The following is a 21,822-nucleotide window of genomic DNA, read 5'->3' on the forward strand; positions in this document are numbered from 1 at the left end:
TCATGGGTGACACAGAGGGGACATGAAGGGAGGAGCAGAGCAGAGCATTTTCTCACCCCTCTGCTCAGGAACAATGATGTTTTCTTGGAGAAATCCTTTGCGCTGTGTGAAATTCTTAAATTCTTCCAGGGCCTCCAGGTTTTCTTCTGGACACCTTCCTATGATCAGAGGCAGAGAGGGTGTGACTGCACAGCTCTGTTTGGAGCCAATGACAGCAAGACAAAAGCACTCTCTAGCATTAGACCCTTCAACCTGGAGAATATGGGAGCAAGAGGGGAGGAGACTTTAGAGTTAGCATGGAGATGGGATTTGTTAATTAGGGAAGCCCAAAGGGGACTTTTGATTGCTTGACTTCAATACTTTGATAGCTTGAACCTTAGTAGCCTCAGGAGATGGAAATAGACAAATAAGGGAATAGACCAGGTGGCCAGCATCAGGAATATAATCTCAGGATTTTTAGCTAGTGCACAGAAGTGGGTATCACTGAAACATAAGGTCACTGTATGACCAAACATATAGGCGACATCCTAGGCAGACAAATAATGTCACATTATTTTTTAATTTATTTTTTATTTTACATACCAACCCCGTTTCCCCTCCCTCCCCTTCTCCCACCACCCACCCACCTACCCCTACTTTCTAACCAAGAAGGACCTTGTGTTTCAAGGTCACTACTCTGCCTCCTGCCCATTATAATTGGGTTTTTTTTCACTCTTTTCTGTTTGAGGGACCCACCATCCATCTCCCAAATAAATGCAGAGACGTTTTCTTTCTTATGAATGTGCAGCCTTAACTTGGCTTGTTTCTAGGCAGCTTTTGTAACTTAAATTATCCCGTTTCTCTTTAACTACTTTTGCTTCTGGGCTTTTTACCTTTCTTTATTCTATAAATCTTTCCTTCTTACTCTGTGGCTGGCTGTGTGGCAGGGTGGCTGGCCCCTTGAGTCCTCCTCTCCTTCTTTTCTTACTCCTCACTCTCTTTCTTCTCTCAAACCTAAATTTTCTCCTCCTATTTATTCCCTCTGCCTGAAAGCCCCACCTATCCCTGTCCTGCCTAGCTATTGGCCATTCAGCTCTTTATTAGACCAATTTAAACAGGCAAAGTAACGCAACTTTACAGAGTTAAACAAATGCAACATAAAAGATTGTAACACATCTTTGCATCCTTAAGTAAATGTTCCACAGCATAAACAAGTGTAACACATCTTAAATTAATATTCCACAAAAGCCCCATATAAGGTATCTGTTAGGATCCAACCTTTCAGTGATGCCTGCCTGCTAGAAACCTGAGACCCCTGGAAATGCCACGTAGTAAATCACTGGCTAGAACTTTTGTCCTATTAGTCAGTGTTCAAGGCCCCATTTGGTCACATCCCTGGAAGTTCTGCACAGACCACATCTTCCCACTTCAGAGCATGCATACTGACCACACAACACCTTGTGCAGAGCTGCTAGAGGGACATACAGAGTGCCAGGGTATAGCTGTGTACATTCAAATAGCAAGAGCAAGAGGTGGGGTCTCTGGAATCCCTCACCTATGAGGAGTCCCCTTTGGAAATTTTTCTCAAGTGAAATGTTTTCAATGTATACGATGTAGTGGTCCTTCACTGGAAGCTTGTAGATGTAGTAGAACATCTGACCCGAAACTACAGAATAAAGAGAAATGAGTGTGTAGTGTCTTTTTCAAAGACAATGTTCAGTCTGCAATAAGAAACAGTTTAAAATAACCCATGAGCACCCAGTTATCTGGCTCCAGGCCTTGCTGTGACCCTATCACAAGATAGATGTTCTTCCTGGAAAGGTGCCACCCATAGCTACGGAGTTGTAACCACAGGGGTCGTGGAAAATGGAGGTTCTACCTGACTGGCTCCCTGGCAGCTACCCTTTCTGCTTCCTAAATCCTAAGCTTCAGTCTCCCTATTGGTCAGTGAACAGCACTATCTAAAGGGAAGTGTGGTCTCTTCTGTGGACCAGCCTGCAATCTTTAAAGTCATCAAGAAGTAACTGGTAGGACTTCCTGAATAGTAAATAAGGCAGGGATGCTGCAACCCCAAAGCTTGCCTGGCAAGGGATAACCATGTGCAGCCTGGGGTACCATGTTGGCTAATAACTTGACATAATCTAGAATCACCTGGGAGATGCTCCCCTGGCCATGACCGTGGGTGTGATATTTATTATGTTAGTTGGTTGTGGAAGAATCATCTCAGTGTGGGCAGAAGCATTCCTTTGGCATCAGATTCTGGACTGTGTAAAATGGTGAAGCCACCTGAGCACTAGTGTGAATGCATTCATTGCTCTCTTCTGACTATGGGTGTAATACGATGAGTAGCTGCTTCATGCTCCAGCTGCCTGGATACCCCACTGTTTTGGACTGTACCTTGAACTATGAGCTAAAGCAAACCCTTTCTCCCTTAATCAGTGTTGATTAAAGTGGATGACCCCAGTGAAGACTCCTGGCAACAGTGGAGAGGGTATCAGAAAGGGTCTTCCCCTTTAATTAGATTGGTGGCTACCCTAATTGTCATCATAGAACCTACACCCAGTAACTGATGGAAGCAGATGCAGTGACCCACAGCCAAGCACTGGGCTGAGCTCCTGGAGTTCAGCTGAAGAGAGAGACAGTGGGGGGTCAAGACCATGATGGGGAAAACGACACAGACAGCTGACCCAAGCTAGTGGGAGCTGACAGCTAAGGAATCTGCATGAAACTGAACTAGACCCTCTGATTGTGGGTGAGAGTTATGTGACTTGAACTGTTGGGGGGCCTGGCGGTGGCACCAGGACCTAACCCGTGGGCATGAACTGGCTTTTTTGGAGCCCACTCCATATGGTGGGATACTTTGCTCAGCCTTGATACGGGGTGGGGCGGGAAGTTGGTCCTGCCTCAACTGGGTATTCCAGACTTTGTAAACTCCCCCAAAGAAGGCCTTACTTACCTCCTCTGAGGAGTGGATGGGGGGGGGGAAAAGGGAAGAGGCTGGGGGAGGGGAGAAGAAGAAAAGGAGGGGGAACTGGATTGGTATGTAAAATGAAAAGTAATACTTTAAATAAAGAAAATAAAAAACTATAATGTGTGAAAAAGTTTTCAACAAAAATAAGAGAAAAGTAAATAAAATTAAAAAATATTGAACCAGGAAAAAACAAATAATGTTTTATCACAACAACAGGAGAAGAAACTGAGACAGGGACTCACAGGTGGTGTATTGACCAGGCTCCTCTGTTCTCTGAATGCGAAATACTGCCTTAATGCACTGGCCCTCAGACCTGGAAAACAGGAAACCAACCAGCAGCCTCAGAACACGGGCCTGTACTCTACTGAGGTCACCTGGTTCATCAGCCTTAGCACAATGAAATCCAGTATCAAACCCTCCAGGTTTTAGGATGCTGAGACTGTGGCCCTCAAAGGAAGGGCCTTTTCTGTCACCCGTATCCAAACACAGACAGAAGAGGGGAGATAAAGTTGAAAATACCCAGAGACACTCACATGACAGTGGTCCTGATCTCCAAAGTTCCTTGTTCTGGACATGTCACTCTATGAGGGAACATTACCACAGGTCTCCTCTTCTTTGCCAGGTTCCTCTGATCCACTGTGGCCTTTATGAACAAGACACCTGAAAGCTGTATAAGAGAGAGACCTGAGCCCACACTTGCCAGACCCAAGTCTCCCCCAGGTTGCCCATAAGCATGCAACCTAAACATACATCCCAGAGACCAAAATGCAGCCCCCAAACTGGTAAGACTCCACTCTCCAACCCCATGCTTCTTAAAATTCAGTTAGAACTACAGTTTCCTGGTCCAGTTGAAGCAGAAACTGTCTGTCTCCAAAGGCTGGAAACATTTAGGAGACTGGGAAACAACACACAAAGGTCCTATCAAGTGAGACTTTCTGGTTCTGGGTGTCACTGCTCCAGGACCCTTCCTGCTCCACCTCTGCTGCCTAGGAGACCATGAGTGCTGGAGACCAGCAGCATCTGCTCAGACTAAACCCTCCTGAGTGCTAGCCTAGTCCTCAGACACTGGACAGCAGTCAAGCCTTCCACATACACCTGTCCACCATCCCTCCCTCCCTCACTTCGTTCTCTTCTGAGAGGAAGGGCAGGTCATCCTGGGCCTGTAGGACAGCCACCAGGACAAACAGTGTGACAGTCAGAAGCAGGCTCTTCATCTCCTGGCTGTGTGCTCCCAGACAAGGCAGGCCACTGAGGTGACTCAATGACGCTGTGCTGGCTCCTCAAAGGATGCCCTTTATGGCCATATGACACTGGCCACGCCCCTCCTGGCCATCTGTCATGGCCAAATCCATGCCCATCATGGGGGTGGATTTGTTGCTGTTGAGATACGGTGGTCATTCATTTCCACCTCCAGAAAATAAAAGGTCTACCATGTCTGCACCATTCAAGGGTGCTATTCCTGAAGGACCCCAGAGAGTATGAGTGACTGAGGTGTCAGGTTGGGGACAGAGTCTGCACTCTGGGCCAATAAGCCAATGCTGAGTTCAGTCTCTAACTCTGCTTTCCCCATTTGGACACCATGGCTGGCCTCAGAAAGCGACTGAGCTTCTTCTCCACGCACAGTCCTATTGATTCCCAGAGCCTACCCTGTGTTCTAGGATGTCACCTCTCTGCTGCTCATGCCTGGAAACCCATCCTAAATGTGGGTAGCGTCACCATGTGATGGCTCAGGGTCTCCTGAAAGAGAAGCCCCTAGCCACTGTCAAGCCCACAGTCACCTGAACTGCTGCATTCTGCTCCTGGGGCCATCTGGACTCTCTTACTACCTTCTTACTCTCAAGTGCCTCCCCTCTTCTTCCTCACCTCTACCCATCATCCACCACCTCCGTCATACTCTAAACTCCTGGAGGAGTATGGCCTTGATAGTGTGCTTCACAATGTTACAGTGAAGTTGGAAAAGCCCGAGCTAAACATCAGGGCTTCACTAAGGGATATGTCAGGGACAGCAACTTTCACAGAGGCTACTGGGTCATCTGCTGTGCTGGCTGTCGGAGGGCCTGCTGAGTGAAGTGATGGAGCCTCAGCCCGCACTGCACAATCTTAGGCCTGACGCAGGCAGTTGAGAGCCAGGGTTTGTACAATTGCATCACCTTTCTCAGACAAGAGTCCCCATCAAACTGAAACTGACACTCCATCTGTCCGAACACTGACAGGCCACCAAGGTGACCACAAGTCTAGGTCCCTTTGGATCAAAAGGGCAAGAGAGGCACAAGGTAGCCAGAGCCTCCTGCATCCAGAGTCAATGGCTGAGCTGCCCTGACTGTCCTCTCTCATGACTCAGCCCAGCTCCCTCCCCAGTAGGTGCCCTACCTGCTTCCTACCCATTCTGAAATTCTTGGCCCTCAATGTCCTGTTTGGAGATCCAGCTGGCCCAGGATCTGGAGACAGGTCTTGGTCACACAATGGCATCTTTGTGCCTCTGTGGGCCCAGGCTGGACAGCTCCACATATCTATAAACAACATAGACTCGGGTTGGACAGCTACTCATATCCATAAACAATTTTAATGAGCACTCTCTGACAAGCCCTGGCTCTTGCTGAGGTGCTCACATGACCCAGACCTTGACCCCAGCATGCAAGGTGCTGCTGAGCAGGAAGTCTGTCATCCCAAGGGCAGGAAAGGGCAGGGCCTGTGCTCTTTAGAAGTAAAGAATAATGAGAAGGTTGGAGCCTCCAGGTCTGTGGTGCCAAGGATTCTTTGGATTGTTCTCCAAATAGCTTATACTTCAGCATGTGGATCACAGATGAAAGCGTTTGTGACAATGGTGGATATGGCTCCATCCTTTAAAAAAAGCAATGGGAAACAATAGGCATGGGTGATTGACAAACCATGAATGTCATGTGTAGTCAGATGGGAAGCCTCTTGCACTCCCGTCACCCACCTTTTATTCCCTGTGACCCCGTGAGCTGAGTTCTACCAGCTATGCTCAGATACCCAAAAGTTAAAGCAATGAGGAAATCGATCCAGAGTAGGTAAGGCAGGGATGGCAGGCACTCCCTGGTGACTGAGACAGGGCATCATGTGGAGTCCTCAGACAGTCAATGTCCTCAGGAGTCAAAAGGCAGGTGGCTGGTGTCACTCCAAGGGAGAGAGTGTGGAAAGATGGTAAGGTAAGAGACAGAGGGTCCCCTGTCCACAGTGTGCCATGGCACAGACATTTCTCTGAGCGACCCCATTTCATTCTGCTGGTGGTTCCTACAGGGTTCCGCAACTCCACAACCCCCAGTCTCACCATTTCTGGCCCACATCCTTCACTGCCCTGAAAGGGAACCTCAGTGTGGGCACCTTTTAGATGCTGCTTAGTCCTAAGTGCCTCACTGCAGGTCCCTGTGTCTTCGTATTACACAGCATTCATACATAGGGAGGTCCTGATAGCTAACTGAAAACACCAGGCCAGAATGGGGTGATGGGGGCACTGAGGTGCATTGAAAAGAAATGGGGAGCGCTCCTGAGATGGATACCAGTAACTCCTGGAAGATGGACTACAGACTTCCCTATAGACTTCTTTATTTCTGAGGATGCCCTTGGACCACCCTGAATGCCCAGTTCCAAAATGAAGGCGCCGTTATGCATGACTTCTCGGTACAAGAAGTGGAGGATCCTTGAAGGTTCTGATAACTAACCGTCTTGTAACTCTTGGGCTTTCAAAGGTAGGGCCACCCATACTGATTCATGCCTTCCCACCTCCAGTGCCGCACACCTCTCTTCTGTGCATCAAGTGACACACTCTGGGAAGGCCAAGATACTCAGGTAATAGAGGCAATTACTAATAAGATAAGAGGAGCCTGGTGTGGCGCTGCACACCTTAATCCCAGTGCTTGGAAGGTGGAGACAGGCACTCAATGCAAGCCTCAGACACAAAATGAGTTACAGACCAGACTTACTTACATTACACTCTATCTCCAACAAGTTTTTTTTAAGGAAAATGTCTGTTTCTGTGTTCCTTCTTCCTCTCTCTCTCTCTCTCTCTCTCTCTCTCTCTCTCTCTCTCTCTCTCTCTCTCTCTCTCTGTCTTTCTCTCCCTCTGTGTGTGTGCACTTGTGTGTGTGTCTTTCTTTGTGTGTGTGTGTGTGTGTGTGTGTGTGTGTGTGTGTGTGTGTGTGAGCCCACAGGAACCTGGAATGATGGGACAAGAGGCACAAAGAACGGACAAGACAGACCTTCCGATTAAGCTGCGAGATTTAATTTTTCTCAGGCCCATTATATAGTGGTTTAGGGTGGGAAAACTAGGTAGGGTGTTGTAATCAAAGGAGGGGAGGGGTCGTTGCCTAGTAACCAGGCCGATAACTGGTATTGGCAAGGTTAAAGGGTTGCAGAGGGAGGAGTTAAGTGATCTAATTGTGGATTGTTTCCTTTTTGCCATGGTCTATTCCTATGAGCCCAAGTTCTATTCCTTAGGAAGCTGGAGAGGGGATGGACTATTCTTTAAAAAGGCTGGCAATATTTACAAGAGGTTCTAAATAACAATGATCGCTCCTGATGTATGTGTGTGTGCGCACGTGTGTGTGTGCGTGTGTGTATGTGTGTGTGTGTGTAAGCATGTGTGTGTGTGTCTTCCACTCTCCCTCTCACCCTGCTTTCTCTCTGAGAAAAATCCAGCAGACTAAGTCAGTCTCCCGGCGTGTTCATCTTCTGGGTGACATGTTTTTCATGTTTTTTGCCTTTTGATTTCTTTCTTTTACTGGACAATCTTCATTGTGTGTGATGTTTTGAGTGACAATGACCCGCATAGGCTCAGATATTTTGAATACTTGGCTCACAGTTTGTGGCCCCGTTTGGGTATGGCCTTGGCCGGGGCAGTGGTGGCACAAACCCTAATCCCAGCACTTGGGAGGCAGAGGCAGGTGAATCTCTGTGAGTTCGAGGCCAACCTGATCTACAAAGCTATACAGAGAAACCCTGTCTCGGAAAAAGAAAAAATGTGGCCTTGATGAAGGAAATACATCACTGGAGCAGACATTTCCCGCTTGCTAGTTGTGCTTTCTGCTTGTGTTTGAGATGTGAGCGAGCTCTCCGCTGTTCCTGCCACCATGGCAGCCTGTCGTGATGGTGATGGACTCTTATCCCTCTGAAACTAAAAGCCCCAAATACACCCATTCTTCCGTAAGTCGCTGTGGTCTTAGTGTTTTATTACATAAGTAGAAAGGAACTAAGACAGAACCAGGTGCCAGGAGTGGGAAATTGCTGTGACAGACCTGACCATGTGTCTTGCAGAGGAGTGTGGTGGCATTGGAACTTTGGAGTGGAAAAGCCACTGAGTGGTAAGAGCTCAGTGGTTCCTCTGTGAGAGGAAGGAAAGAAAAGTGGGAGCAAGGCAGATGGTGGAGGACTTCCTTGGGAAGGCTCAGAGGGAAGCAAAGACTCCGCCTGAGTCACTTTGGGATGTTTTGAATTAATAATCTATGGTGTCTGATAGGCAGGAGCGGAAGAATGGCTGTGATCAGCCAGAGATCTCCCACACACAAGTGAAACCACTGCTTCCCTCAATCTGTGCTGGTTAACGGGAGCTGAGGAATTAGCAGTGATTGAAAGGAGACCAGAATCACCGAGGTACAGTCTTCTATGAATGCTCCCTCAGGCTCAGCACACAGACGCTGAAGTCCAGAGGGAACTGAGGCTGCATCCCACGCGTTTATCTCAACTTGGTAAGAGACACCCAAGTGACGCTGGATTTCATATAACTTTTACTATATGTATTCGTTTCATTTTACATGTAAGGGTTTTGCCTGCATGTGTGTCTGTGCATCATGTGTGGTGATATGTTATTTATAATTTATTAAAATTTACCTGAGGATTCAAAAAGCATAGCCAACCTCAAGCTGTAGAGATCAGGCAGTGGTGATACACGCCTTTAATCCCACCAGCCATAGAACGAACTGGTAATGGTACCCACCTTTAATCCCAGGACTCAAGATTAAGAGGTAGACCTATCTCTATTGGTTCAACTACAAGAAATTGATCCAGTCCTAAAAGAAACAGCTCACACAAAGGTGATCTCAGCACTTGGGATCACATGCCTTTAATCCCAGCCCTATCCAGGTGGTAACAGGAGGACATAGCTGGTGGAGGAAGGAATATAAGGAGGAAGAGACGGAATTCAGAGCTTTTTGTCTCTGAGGATTCGTGGAGACAGGATTGCCATTTCAGCTGGGTAGAAGTAAGAGCTACCGGCTTGGCTGCTTTGCTTCTCTGATCTTCAGCTTGAACCCCAGTATCAGTCTCTGGGTCTTTATTATTTGTACTACACGACGTAAGTACTTCTTGCCCACAGAGATCAGAAGAGGGAATAACAACTCCTCGAAATGAAATTAGAGATGGTTTTGTAAACCATGTGTGTACTGGGAGTCAATCCCTAATTCTCTACAAGAGCATCAAGTGCTCTTAACCACTAAACCATCTCTCCAGTTCCCAAGGTGGTTCTGGTTTTGAAGATATGAAGAGGTCATAGAGAGAATCTGAGACTTAGCATTATGTGGCGTGGCTGGAGTCCTGAAGAGAAGTAATGAGAGTGTAGCCTCAGTTGCAATGGAAAACCCATGACACTGGAGATACTAGTACCATGTGAGATCACTGCCAAAGACAGCAGCAGGCTGGCCTGAGCCTATCACATATATATTTTACAAGAGCGCAGACTTTGGACTTTGAAAAAGACATTGGGTTTTTAAAGGGAACAGGATATTTTACAGTATAGGAATTTTTGAAGACTGTGTGACTTTTATAAAGTTGTTTGGGTTTTATATTGCCATATTAACTTCAAGCTGACAGTTTGGGAGCAGATAGAAAGGAAAGGCTGTGGTTTAATGCTGGTGTGCCTGGGCATGGAGTTGATGAGTGGTTCTTTGTGCTGGATGGTTTTATGTCAGCTTGACCCAAGCCTAGGCCTCTCCGGGAAGGAATCTCAGTTGAGGGATTTACTCCATCAGACTGGCCTATAAGCAAGTCTGCGGGTCATGGTCCTGATTAGCTGGTGTGGGAGGACATGATGCATTGTGGGCAGTACCACCCGTGTGCAGTTGATCCTGGGAGGTACGAGAAGGTTGGCTGGGCACATAGGAGGAGCAAGCCAGGGAGCAGGTCTTCTCCCTCAGGGCTTCTCATTCTCTTTCTCCCTCCATGTGCATGGCTTGAGATTGCTACTTGGCTTTCTCCTATCACAGATGGTGACCTGGTAGTTGTAGGATGAAATAACTATTTTTCTCCACCAACTTTAATTGGGTCAGTTGTTTTTTTTTTTATCAAAGCAGCAGAAACCAAACAAAACCCAGTTCTCATGAATGAATCAGTGAGAGTGGAAAAGGAAATCTATGACACAGATTTACAGGAAAAATAAAACCCTGTGTGGGAATGGTGTGATTGTCTCTGTGGAAGGATCCAATGGGTCTAAAAACCAAACCAGAATTGAGAAGTGACTTTTCCAAAGCCCCAAGATGCAACACCTTCACCACCATGGTAGGAACCACCGGGTGGAAGGGATCCACATGCAAAATGGTTTCCTCCCCTGATTTCCTGTAACCCCCTGTTAGTGTCTCCAGCTCTCCTGACGCTTGTGTTAAGTGTTCACTGTACCAGCTATCCCTGTTCAGTCTACTGTGTGCCCCACCTCCTGATCTCTTACTTACATATTATTACAAGAGTGACACATGCCATGAGGAAGCCCAAATGGAACAAGGTGGAGAGCAACTAGGAGGACAAGGGGCTGGCAATTTCCATGGAATTGCCCAAGGCAGCTGCCCAAAGGGGACATTCAATCACACAATTGAAGGAAGGGAAGGGAATGAGCCATGAGTGAGGAAGTAGAAGAGGACTCCAGGTGGGAGGTCCATTCAGTAGAGGCTGGAAGAGGTGACTGAGACACCAACAGACTGTGGGGGGGGGGATGGCGAGAGGCCAGGGCATAAGAAGGATAGAAGAGACAGTGATGAACAGTAGACCACGCAAGGGACTTTATGCTTACTGTGAGTAAAACAGGGAGACAGAGAGTGTGTTGACACCGTGGGAATGTGACATCAACAATTTTATGTTACACTTATTTTCCCTAATTTAAAGGTTAGCTTACAGAGTAATGAGTGTAGTTGTGGCATATTCATATATGTGTGGTTGTTCTGTTCTAATTTGTATTCTTTTGACAATATTCTTTCCTGTGCTCATCCCCAAACTGAGGAGGAGGTGGAGAAGTCCACAAACCTCAAGCTGAGACCATAGGCAGGCCCTTCCATGCCTCCCTGACTGCTATGTACTTCTGATCAGCTGCGTATGGTCTCCTGGCTCCATGACATTCTATACAGAATACAGAGTGGCAACTAAAGAGAGAACTCTGGTTATTCAGCTAAAGGAGAATTGTTCTCCATGCTGGGATAGGAATTCTAAGTGGTAAGTCAACTTTTGGGTCACTAATAACTTTTCAGAAACCTGTTCCCATGTGATACAAGTAACCAAGACACAGGCATTTGTTGGCAAAGATAGACATTGGTCTAAATGTACTTAAGACTGTCATTTACCGTCTGTGTGGAGTGATTAGCGTATGCTCATGTCTCCCAAGAAAACCTTACACAAGTCCCATATATAGAAAGAGAGCCCTATTTGTCCTTGCAAAGTACAAGGCCAACAGTGATATTTGATGCAGATGAGGAAGGTCAGAAAAAAAAAAACTAGCAACACACACAGGGTCTGGGCAGCAACAGGATCTAGAGTAGGACCCAAAAGCATTTCTCCTGGGTATGCACATTCTGTGCTGTGACAGCCTCTGGACACTGTTAGAGTGACTTGGCTGCAGAACCTGCATTGAGGGCAGGGGAGAGACAGGGGTGGTTGGGAAGGTTGTTGTGGGTTACCGAGGTTGCTGTGGGTTACCGAAAGGAAGCAGCACTGTGACACACAGTTGGGAGGAATCCTAGGAGCAGAGTGATACCAAGAGAGGTGTGAAGTGTAGTCAGAGTTGTGGGCTAATGATAAACATGAGGCTTTCAGTGCTTGGGGACAGTGGCAGGTGGAGGTCATGTCTCTTCCTGGCACTGATGACCATGGACCTGTTAGGGTCTGCAAATCACTCCACAAAGACCACCACCCGCATATGCAATTTAGCAGGAGTGTTTATTTCTCAACGACAAAATTCACACATGCAGAGGTCAGCCATTTAGGTAAAATAGTGATGACCAGGAGAGGAGTGTGCAAGCTCCTTTAAGCACACCTAGGGGAATTCAGGGTCAGGGGACTAGACTTTGGGGCTGACTGGAGGGTTTGAACCTAGCAGCAACTAGTTGACAGGGGATTAGTTGGGAGCCAGGGACTTTCCAGCTTCAGGGTGGGGCAGTTATCTTTGGTCACCATGAGGTGGCAGGATGTGGTTATCCCTGGGAAGACCAGCTCAGCCCAGGAAACTGAAACTGAGGACTGGTCTTTAGGCAAGTCTACTTGGGACCTGCCATGCAGTCAGTCCTGCTGTAAGAGGAGACAGCTGCTTCAGACCCAAGTACTCTCCATGTGTCCCTTAGTGTTCAGATCAGCCCTGTGAGAATGAGGACAGTGAGACAGCCAGCAGATCCCAGAGAGACAGAATTCAGCCTGCCCAGAGACTGCCAGCACCAGAGTACCATTCTCCACCCACAGGGCTACATAGGCCTGGGCCTGTTTACAGTCCACCTTCTGGTGATCTGCACACAACTAGCCAAGGACAGTGTATTGCACACTGAGCCCCCATCCCAGCAGGAGGCAGCCTGCCCAGAGACTGCCAGCATCCAAGTCCCATTCTCCACCCCCAGAACAGTTGAGGGTGCAGCCTACCCAGAGATTTCCACAGTCCTGATACTAGGACAGCCTCCATCCACACAAGAGGAAAGCCACCAGGGTATTGGGCCTCCTCCTACCCACTGGAAAGGAACCGTGGTCACATACCCACCAGGAGAGGAAGAGACTACTTCTGCACCCACAGGAAGAAATGATGGGAAGGAGACAATATAAAAACACACCCACCAACAGAAAAACCAATATGACACTGCCAGAGGCTAGAGAATCCACACCTGCAAGACCTGAACAGCCCATTGCAGATGAAGCAGATAAGAAAGACCTTAAAAACAACTTCATGAAAATTATAGAGGTCCTCAAAGAGGATATGAGAAAATCCCTTAAAGAAATGGAAGGAAAAACAAACCAAAAAATGTAAGACATGCAGGAAAAAACAAATCAAAAATGCAAGAAATGGAAGAAAAGACAAACCAAAAACTCCAACAAATGCAAGAAAGAGAGGAAAAGACAAGCAAAAATTGCAAGAAACAATTCAAACAGTGCAAGGGTTGAAAGCTGAAATGGAGACAATAAAAAACACAGTCTGAAGGAATATTGGAAATAGAAAAGCTGGACAAACTGTCAGGTACTACAGATGCAACCATAACCAACAGAATACAAGAGATAGATAAGAGAATCTCAGGTGTTGAAGATACACTAGGAGAAATAGATTTGTCAACCAAAGAAAATCTTAAGTCCATCAAATTCCTATTACAAAATATCCAGAAATTATGGGACACTGGGAAAAGACTAAACCTAAGAATAATAGGTATAGAAGAAGGTGAAGAAAACCACCTCAAAGGGGCAAAAATCATATTCAACAAAATCATAGAAGAAAACTTTCCTAACTTAAAGAAGGACATGCCAATGAAGGTACAAGAAACTTACAGAACACCAAATAGAGTGGACCACAAAAGGAAGCCCCCTCGCCACATAATAGTAAAACTCCCAGAATATTAAGAGCAACAAAGGAAAAAGGCCAAGTAACATACAAAGACAAACCTATCAGAATTACACATGACTTCTCCCTGGAAACTCTGAAAGTCAGAAGGTACTGGATAGATGTTCTACCAACACTAAGAGACCAAGGATGCCAGCCCAGATTGCTATACCCAGCAAAGCTTTCAATCACTGTAGATGGAGAAAACAAGGTATTCCATGACAAAACCAAATTTAAACAGTATGTATCCACTAACCCAGCTCTACAGGAAGTTCTGGAAGGAAAACTCCAATACAAGGGAGTTAACTACAACCAGAAAAACATAGGCAATAGATAATCCCACCTTATCAACAGCCAAAAGAAAAAAAGAGGTGGAAATCCACATATAATTCCAACAACAACAATATTCCAAAACAAAAAAGAATAAGCAATCAATGGTCATTAGTATCCCTCAATATTAATGGTCTTTTTTTTTTCGTTAGTTTTTTTTTTATTTTAAATAGCTTGTTTTACATGTCAATCCCAGTTCCCTCTCCCTCCCCTCCTCCCGCACTCCCCTTCCACCCTCCCTCCCACCCTATTGCCACATACTTCCACATAGGGGATGTCTAGAGTCTATCATTTTACTCTTGGTAGGGTCAAGGCACTCCCCTAAGAGTCCAGGCTGAGAGAGCATCTCTCTTTGTGCTATAGGCACATGAAGACAGATTGTATACCAGGAATAGACACTGATCCACAGCTCAGAGCCCCATAGGTTGTCCAGGCCTTCTCACTGACAATCACATTTGGGGGGTCCAGATCAGTCCCATTCTGGCCTCCCCACTGTCGGTCTGGGGTCCAAGAGCACTCCCCTGTTCAGATCAGCTGTCTCTGCTGGTTTTGCCAGCCCATTCTTTGCCAATTTGCTCATCATTCCTCTCTCTCTGTCACTGGGTTCCTTGGGTTCAGTTCAGTGCTTAGATGTGTGTTTGCCTCTGCTTCCATCAGTCCCAGGATGAAGGCTCCCGGATAGTTATAGACATCAAGTTCATTATCAGGAATGGGCATTCGAGGTGGTCCTTCCACTATTGCTTAGCTTGCCAATTGATGTTATACCTTTAGATCACTCGAGGTCACTCTGGTGCCTGATCTGTCTTCGATCCTATGATTCCCTCTTCCCCCTATTCTACCCCCACCCCCTCAACTTCCTGTTCCCCCATGACCAACTCCCTTCCTCTTTACCCCCTCTATTCTTCCCAGGTCCCACTACCCCCCTCGCCCTGTTCCCCATCCATTCAGAGGATCTTGTCTCCATCCTCTTCTCTTGGGTACTATGTATATATGCATATCTTTTAGGTTCTTTCCTGTTTCCCAGACTCTCTATCTGTGGAAGTGCAGACTGGCACTATCCTGATCCATATCTAAAATCCATATATGAGTGAGTACATACCATGTTTGTCTTTTTGCGACTGGGTTACCTCACTCAGGATGGTTTCTTCCAGTGCTATCCATTTCCCTGCGAATTTCAAGATTCCATTGTTTTTTTCTGCTGAGTAATACTCCATTGTGTAAATGTACCACATTTTCTCTATCCACTCTTCAGTTGAGGGGCATCTAGGTTGCTTCCAGGTTCTGGCTATTACAAACAATGCTGCTATGAACATAGTGGAGCAGATGCCCTTGTTGTATGAACCTGCCTCATTTGGATAAATGCCTAAGAGTGGAATTGCTGGGTCTAGTGGTAGATTAATTCCCATTTTCCTGAGGAATCTCCATACTGATTTCCAAAGAGGCTGTATGAGTTGGCATTCCCACCAGCAGTGGAGGAGTGTTCCTCTCTCTCCACATCCCCTCCAGCATAAATTGTCTTCGGTGTTTTTGATTCTAGCCATTCTGACAGGAGTAAGATGGTATCTCAGAGTTGTTTTGATTTGCATTTCCCTGATGGCTAAGGATGTTGAGCACTTTCTTAAGTGTCTCTTGGCCATTTTAGCCTCCTCTACTGAGAATTCTCTATTTAGCTCTGTACCCCACCTTTCAAGTGGATCCTTTGGTGTTTTGGAGACTTGTTTCTTGAGTTCTTTGTAAATTTTGGAGATTAGCCCTCTGTCAGATGTAGGGTTAGTGAATATCTTTTCCCATTCTGTGGCCTGCCTTTTTGTCTTTTTGATTGTGTCCTTTGCCTTACAGAAGCTTTTTAGTTTCAGAAGGTCCCATTTGTTAATTGTTGATCTCAGTGCCTGTGCCACTGGTGTTATGTTTAGGAAGTGGTCTCCTGTACCAACTCGTTGAAGAGTATCTCCCACTTTCTCTTCTAAAAGTTTCAGTGTGGCTGGATGTATGTTGAGATCTTTGATCCATTTGGACTTAAGTTTTGTACAAGGCGATAAACATGGATCTATCTGCAGTCTTCTGCATACCACTACCCAGTTATGCCAGCACCATTTGTTGAAGATGCTTTCTTTTTTCCACTGTACAGTTTTAGCTTCTTTGTCAAAAATCAGGTGTTCATAGGTGTGTGGGTTAAAATTAGGGCTTTCGATTCGGTTCCATTGGTCTACCTGCCTATTTTTGTGCCAGTACCAAGCTGTTTTCAGGACTATAGCTCTATAATAGAGCTTGAAGTCAGGTATGGTGATGCCTCCTGAAGTTCCTTTATTGTATAGGGATGTTTTGGCTATCCTGGGCCTTTTGTTTTTCCATATAAAGTTGATTAATGTTCTTTCCAGGTCCTTGAAGAATTGTGATGGAATTTTGATAGGGATTGCATTGAATCTATAGACTGCTTTTGGCAAGATTGCCATTTTTATTATGTTGATCCTACCAATCCAAGAGCATGGGAGATCTTTCCATTTTCTGGTATCTTCTTTGATTTCTTTCTTCAAAGACACAAAGTTCTTGATATACAGGTCTTTCACTTCCTTGGTTAACATTATCCCCAGATATTTGATGCTGTTTTTGGCTATTGTAAAAGGTGATGTTTCTCTGATTTCTTTCTCAGTCACTTCATCATCTGTATATAATAGGGCCACTGATTTTTTTGAGTTTACCTTGTATCCTGCCACATTGCTGAAGGTGTTTATCAGCTCTAGGAGTGACCTTGCGGAGTTTTTTGGGTCACTTATGTAAACTATCATATCATCTGCAAATAATGAAAGTTTGACTTCTTCTTTTCCTATTTGTATCCCCTTTATCTCCTTTTGTTGTCTTATTGCTGTAGCTAGAACTTCAAGTACAATATTGAAGAGATATGGAGAGAGTGGACAGCCTTGTCTTGTTCCTGATTTTAGAGGAATTGCTTTGAGTTTCTCTCCATTTAGTTTGATGTTAGCTGTTGGTTTACTGTATATTGCTTTTATTATATTCAGGTACGTTCCTGTTATCCCTGATCTCTCTAGGACCTTTATCATGAAGGGGTGCTGGATTTTGTCAAAGGCTTTTTCAGCATCTAGCGAGATGATCATGTGGTTTTTCTTTCGCAGATTGTTAATATGGTGGATTACATTGATAGATTTTCTAATGTTGAACCATCCCTGCATTCCTGGAATGAAGCCTACTTGATCATGGTGGATGATTTTTCTGATGTGTTCTTGAATCCGGTTTGCAAGTATTTTATTGAGTATTTTTGCATCAATGTTCATGAGGGAAATTGGTCTATAGTTCTCTTTCTTAGTTGTGTCTTTGTGTGGCTTGGGTATCAAGGTAATTGTAGCCTCGTAGAAAGAGTTTGGCAGTGAGCCTCCTGCTTCTATAGTGTGGAATACTTTGACGAGTATTGGAATGAGCTCTTCTTTGAATTTCTGGTAGAATTCTGCACTGAAGCCATCTGGGCCTGGGCTTTTTTTGTTTGGGAGACTTTTGATGACTGCTTCTATTTCATTAGGGGTTATAGGTCTGTTTAGATTATTTATCTGTTCTTGATTTAGTTTTGGCAAGTGATATCTATCCAAGAAATTGTCCATTTCCTTTAAATTTTCAAATTTTGTGGAGTACAGATTTTCAAAGTATGCCCTGATGATTCTCTTGATTTCCTCAGAGTCCGTTGTTATGTCCCCTTTCTCATCCCTGATTTTGTTAATTAGCATGTTCTCTCTCTGTCTTTTGGTTAGTTTGGACAGAGGTTTGTCCATTTTGTTGATTTTCTCAAAGAACCAACTCTTTGTTTCATTGATTCTTCTCAATGTTTTCCTGGTTTCTACTTGATTGATTTCAGCCCTCAATTTGATTATTTCCTGGCATCTGCTCCTCCTGGGGGAGTTTGCTTCTTTTTGTTCTAGAACATTCAGCTGTGCTATTAATTCTCTAGTATGACTGTTCTCCAGTTTTTTCATGTGGGCACTTAGTGCTATAAACTTTCCTCTCAGCACTGCTTTCAAAGTGTCCCATAAGTTTGTGTATGTTGTGTCTTCATTCTCATTGAAATCGAGGAAGTCTTTAATTTCTTTTTTATTTGTTCCTTTACCCAGGGATGGTGCAATTGTGCATTGTTCAATCTCCATGAGTTTGTAGGGTTTCTGCGATTTGTGTTATTGTTGAATTCTAATGTTAATGCATGGTGGTCTGATAAGATGCAGGGGGTTATTCCAATTTTTTTGTATCTGTGGAGATTTGCTATGTTTCCTATTATGTGGTCAATTTTAGAGAAGTTTCCATGTGGTGCCGAGAAGAAGGTATATCCCTTTGTATTTGGGTGGAATGTTCTATAGATGTCTGTTAAACCCAGTTGGGTCATAACTTCTATTAATTCTTTTGTTTCTTTCTTAAGTTTCTGTCTGGAGGTCCTATCTAGCGGTGAGAGCGGAGTGTTGAAGTCTCCTACTATTAGTGTGTGAGATTTTATGTGCATTTTGAGCTTTAGTAATGTTTCTTTCACGAATGTAGGTGCCTTTGTATTTGGGGCGTAGATATTTAAAATCGAGACTTCGTCTTGATGTATTTTTCCTTTGATGAATATGAAGTGCCCTTCTTCATCTCTTTTGATTGATTTTAATTTGAAGCCTAATTTGTTAGATATTAGGATTGCTACGCCCGCTTGTTTCTTGGGGCCGTTTGATTGGAAGATCTTTTCCCAGCCCTTTACTCTGAGATAACGTCTGTCTTTGGTGTTGAGATGTGTTTCTTGTATGCAGCAGAAGGAAGGGTTCTGTCTTCGTATCCATTCTGCTAGTCTGTATCTTTTTATAGGTAAGTTGAGGCCATTGACATTGAGGGATATTAATGACCATTGATTGGTGATCCTTGTTTGCGCTTGATTTATTTTTAGTGAAGTTATTTTGTGTAGTTTCTCCTCCCTTTTTCTTTTAGTGTTTTGTAAAGTATGATTCTATATTGCCTGTGTCTTTGTGAATGTAGTTATCTTCCTTGGCTCTAGGTTTTCCTTCTAGCATTTTCTGTAGAGCTGGATTCATGGATACGTATTGTTTAAATCTGGCTTTGTCATGGAATATTTTGTTTTCTCCATCTATGGTAATTGAGAGCTTTGCTGGATATAGTAGTCTGGGCTGGCATCCTTGTTCCCTTAGCGTTTGTAGGACATCTGACCAGGATCTTCTGGCTTTCATCGTTTCCATTGAGAAGTCAGGTGTAATTCGGATAGGTCTGCCTTTATATGTTACTTGGCCTTTTTCTTTAGCTGCTCTTAATATTTTCTCTTTGCTCTGTAGGTTTGATGTTTTGATTATTATATGGCGAGGTGACTTCTTTTTCTGGTCAAGCCTATTTGGTGTTCTGTAAGATTCTTGTACTTTCATAGGCATATCTTTCTTTAGGTTAGGGAAGTTTTCTTCTATGATTTTGTTGAATATGTTTTCTGTACCTTCAAGTTGAAGTTCTTCACCTTCTTCTATACCTATTATTCTCAGGTTTGGCTTCTTCACGGTGTCCCATATTTCCTGAATATTTTGTGTTAAGGATTTGTTGGTTTTGAGATTTTCTTTGGTTGACGATGCTATGTCCTCTAATGAGTCTTCAACACCTGAGATTCTCTCTTCTATCTCTTGTATTCTATTGGTGATGCTTGCATCTGTAATTCCAGACCGTTTATCGAGCTTTTCTATTTCCAGCATCCCTTCATTCTGTGTTTTCTTTATCGTTTCTATTTCAGCTTTCAATCCTTCAACTGTTTGAGCTGTTTCCTTAATTTTCTTGGTTGTTTTTTCTTGGTGCTCTTTAGATTCTTTGAGAGATTTGTTTATTTCTTGAATTTTTCCCCCATTTCATGGATTTTTTTGTTTGTTTTTCTTCTATTTCTTTAAGGGATTTCCTCGTTTCTTCTTTGAGGCTCTCCATCATCTTCATGAAATAACTTTTAAGGTCTGTCTCCTCTTCTTCATCTATGTAGTGCTTTTCAGGTCTTGCTGGTGTTGGATCCCTGAATTCTGGTGGGGTCGTGTTGGTGTTTCTATTGCTGAGTGATCTCTTATTCTGTCTTCTTCCCATCTCTTCTTCCAGTGGGTGCTGGTGGGGGCTTTCTGTTTCCACTGGTCTCCTTCCTTACTGCAGCTGAAGCTGAAGCTGGCCTCGCTGGGGTTGGGGTCTTGGAGGGGCTGATCTCTTTCCTGAAGCTGGGCTCACTGGGTTGGTGTCTTGGAGGGGCTGATCTCTTTCCTGAAGCTGGGCTCGCTGGGTTGGGGTCTTGGAGGGGCTGATCTCTTTCCTGTGTGGGCGGCTCTTCTGAAGCTGGGCTCGCTGGGTTGGAGTCTTGGAGGGGCTGATCTCTTTCCTGTGTGGGCGGCTCTTCTGGAAGCCGGGAGCGGCCCCGAAGATGGAGGGGGATGGGTGATGGGCAGGTGGTCCCAGCCGGGGATCCAATCTCACCTGAAGCTGGGCTTGCTGGGTTGGGGTCTTGGAGGGGCCTGTGTGGGCGGTTCTTCTGAAAGCTGGGAGTGGCCCCGAAGATGGAGGGGATGGGTGATGGGCGGGTGGTCCCAGCCAGAGACCCAATCTCACCTGAAGCTGGGCTCGCTGGGTTGGGGTCTTGGAGGGGCTGATCTCTTTCCTGTGTGGGCGGCTCTTCTGGAGGCCGGGAGCAGCCCCGAAGATGGAGGGGGATGGGTGATGGGCGGGTGGTCCCAGCCAGAGACCCAATCTCACCTGAAGCTGGGCTCGCTGGGTTGGGGTCTTGGAGGGGCTGATCTCTTTCCTGTGTGGGCGGCTCTTCTGGAAGCCGGGAGCGGCCCCGAAGATGGAGGGGGATGGGTGATGGACGGGTGGTCCCAGCCAGGGACCCAATCTCACCTGAAGCTGGGCTCGCTGGGTTGGGGTCTTGGAGGCGCTGATCTCTTTCCTGTGTGGGCGGCTCTTCTAGAAGCCGGGAGCGGCCCCGAAGATGGGGGGGATGGGTGATGGGCGGGTGGTCCCAGCCGGGGACCCAGTCTCACCTGAAGCTGGGCTCGCTGGGTTGGGGTCTTGGAGGGGCCTGTGTGGGCGGTTCTTCTGGAAGCAGGGAGCGGCCCCGAAGATGGAGGGGGATGGGTGATGGGCGGGTGGTCCCGGCCAGAGACCCGATCTCACCTGAAGCTGGGCTCGCTGGGTTGGGGTCTTGGAGGGGCTGATCTCTTTCCTGTGTGGGCGGCTCTTCTGGAAGCCGGGAGCGGCCCCGAAGATGGAGGGGGATGGGTGATGGGCGGGTGGTCCCAGCCAGAGACCCAATGTCACCTGAAGCTGGGCTCACTGGGTTGGGGTCTTGGAGGGGCTGATCTCTTTCCTCAATATTAATGGTCTTAATTCACCCATAAAAAGGCACAGGTTAACATAATGGATTCGAAGACAGAACCCATCCTTCTGCTGCATACAAGAGACACACCTCAGCCTCAAAGACAGACATGCCTCAGAGTTAAGGGCAGGGAAAAGATTTTCCAATCAAATGGACCCAAGAAACAAGCGGGGCTAGCAATCCTAATATCTAACAAATTAAACTTTAAAATAAAATCAATCAAGAGAGATAAAGGAGGTTACTTCATACTGATTACAGGAGTAATTCACCAAGATGAAGTCTCAATTCTGAAATCTATGCCCCAAATACAAAGGCATTCACGTTCGTAAAAGAAACATTACTAAAACTCAACGCGCATATAAAACCTCACACACTTATAGTGGGAGACTTCAACATCCT

General features: G+C 45.6%; 1 protein-coding gene across 1 annotated transcript; it reads right to left on the reverse strand.

Moving 5' to 3' along the window:
- LOC101840693 (vomeronasal secretory protein 2-like) lies at positions 1–4,164 on the reverse strand. The gene is made up of 5 exons (XM_013123257.2): positions 4,072–4,164; positions 3,484–3,617; positions 3,193–3,263; positions 1,535–1,645; positions 1–158 (listed from the first exon to the last, which is right to left on the reverse strand). The coding sequence occupies exons 1-5, from the start codon at positions 4,162–4,164 to the stop codon at positions 1–3; spliced, it is 567 nt and encodes a 188-aa protein (XP_012978711.2).
- Between the last annotated feature and the right edge of the window lie 17,658 nt (positions 4,165–21,822).

Source organism: Mesocricetus auratus, unplaced genomic scaffold (assembly GCF_017639785.1).
Source record: "Mesocricetus auratus isolate SY011 unplaced genomic scaffold, BCM_Maur_2.0 Super-Scaffold_100004, whole genome shotgun sequence".
NCBI lineage: Eukaryota > Metazoa > Chordata > Mammalia > Rodentia > Cricetidae > Mesocricetus > Mesocricetus auratus.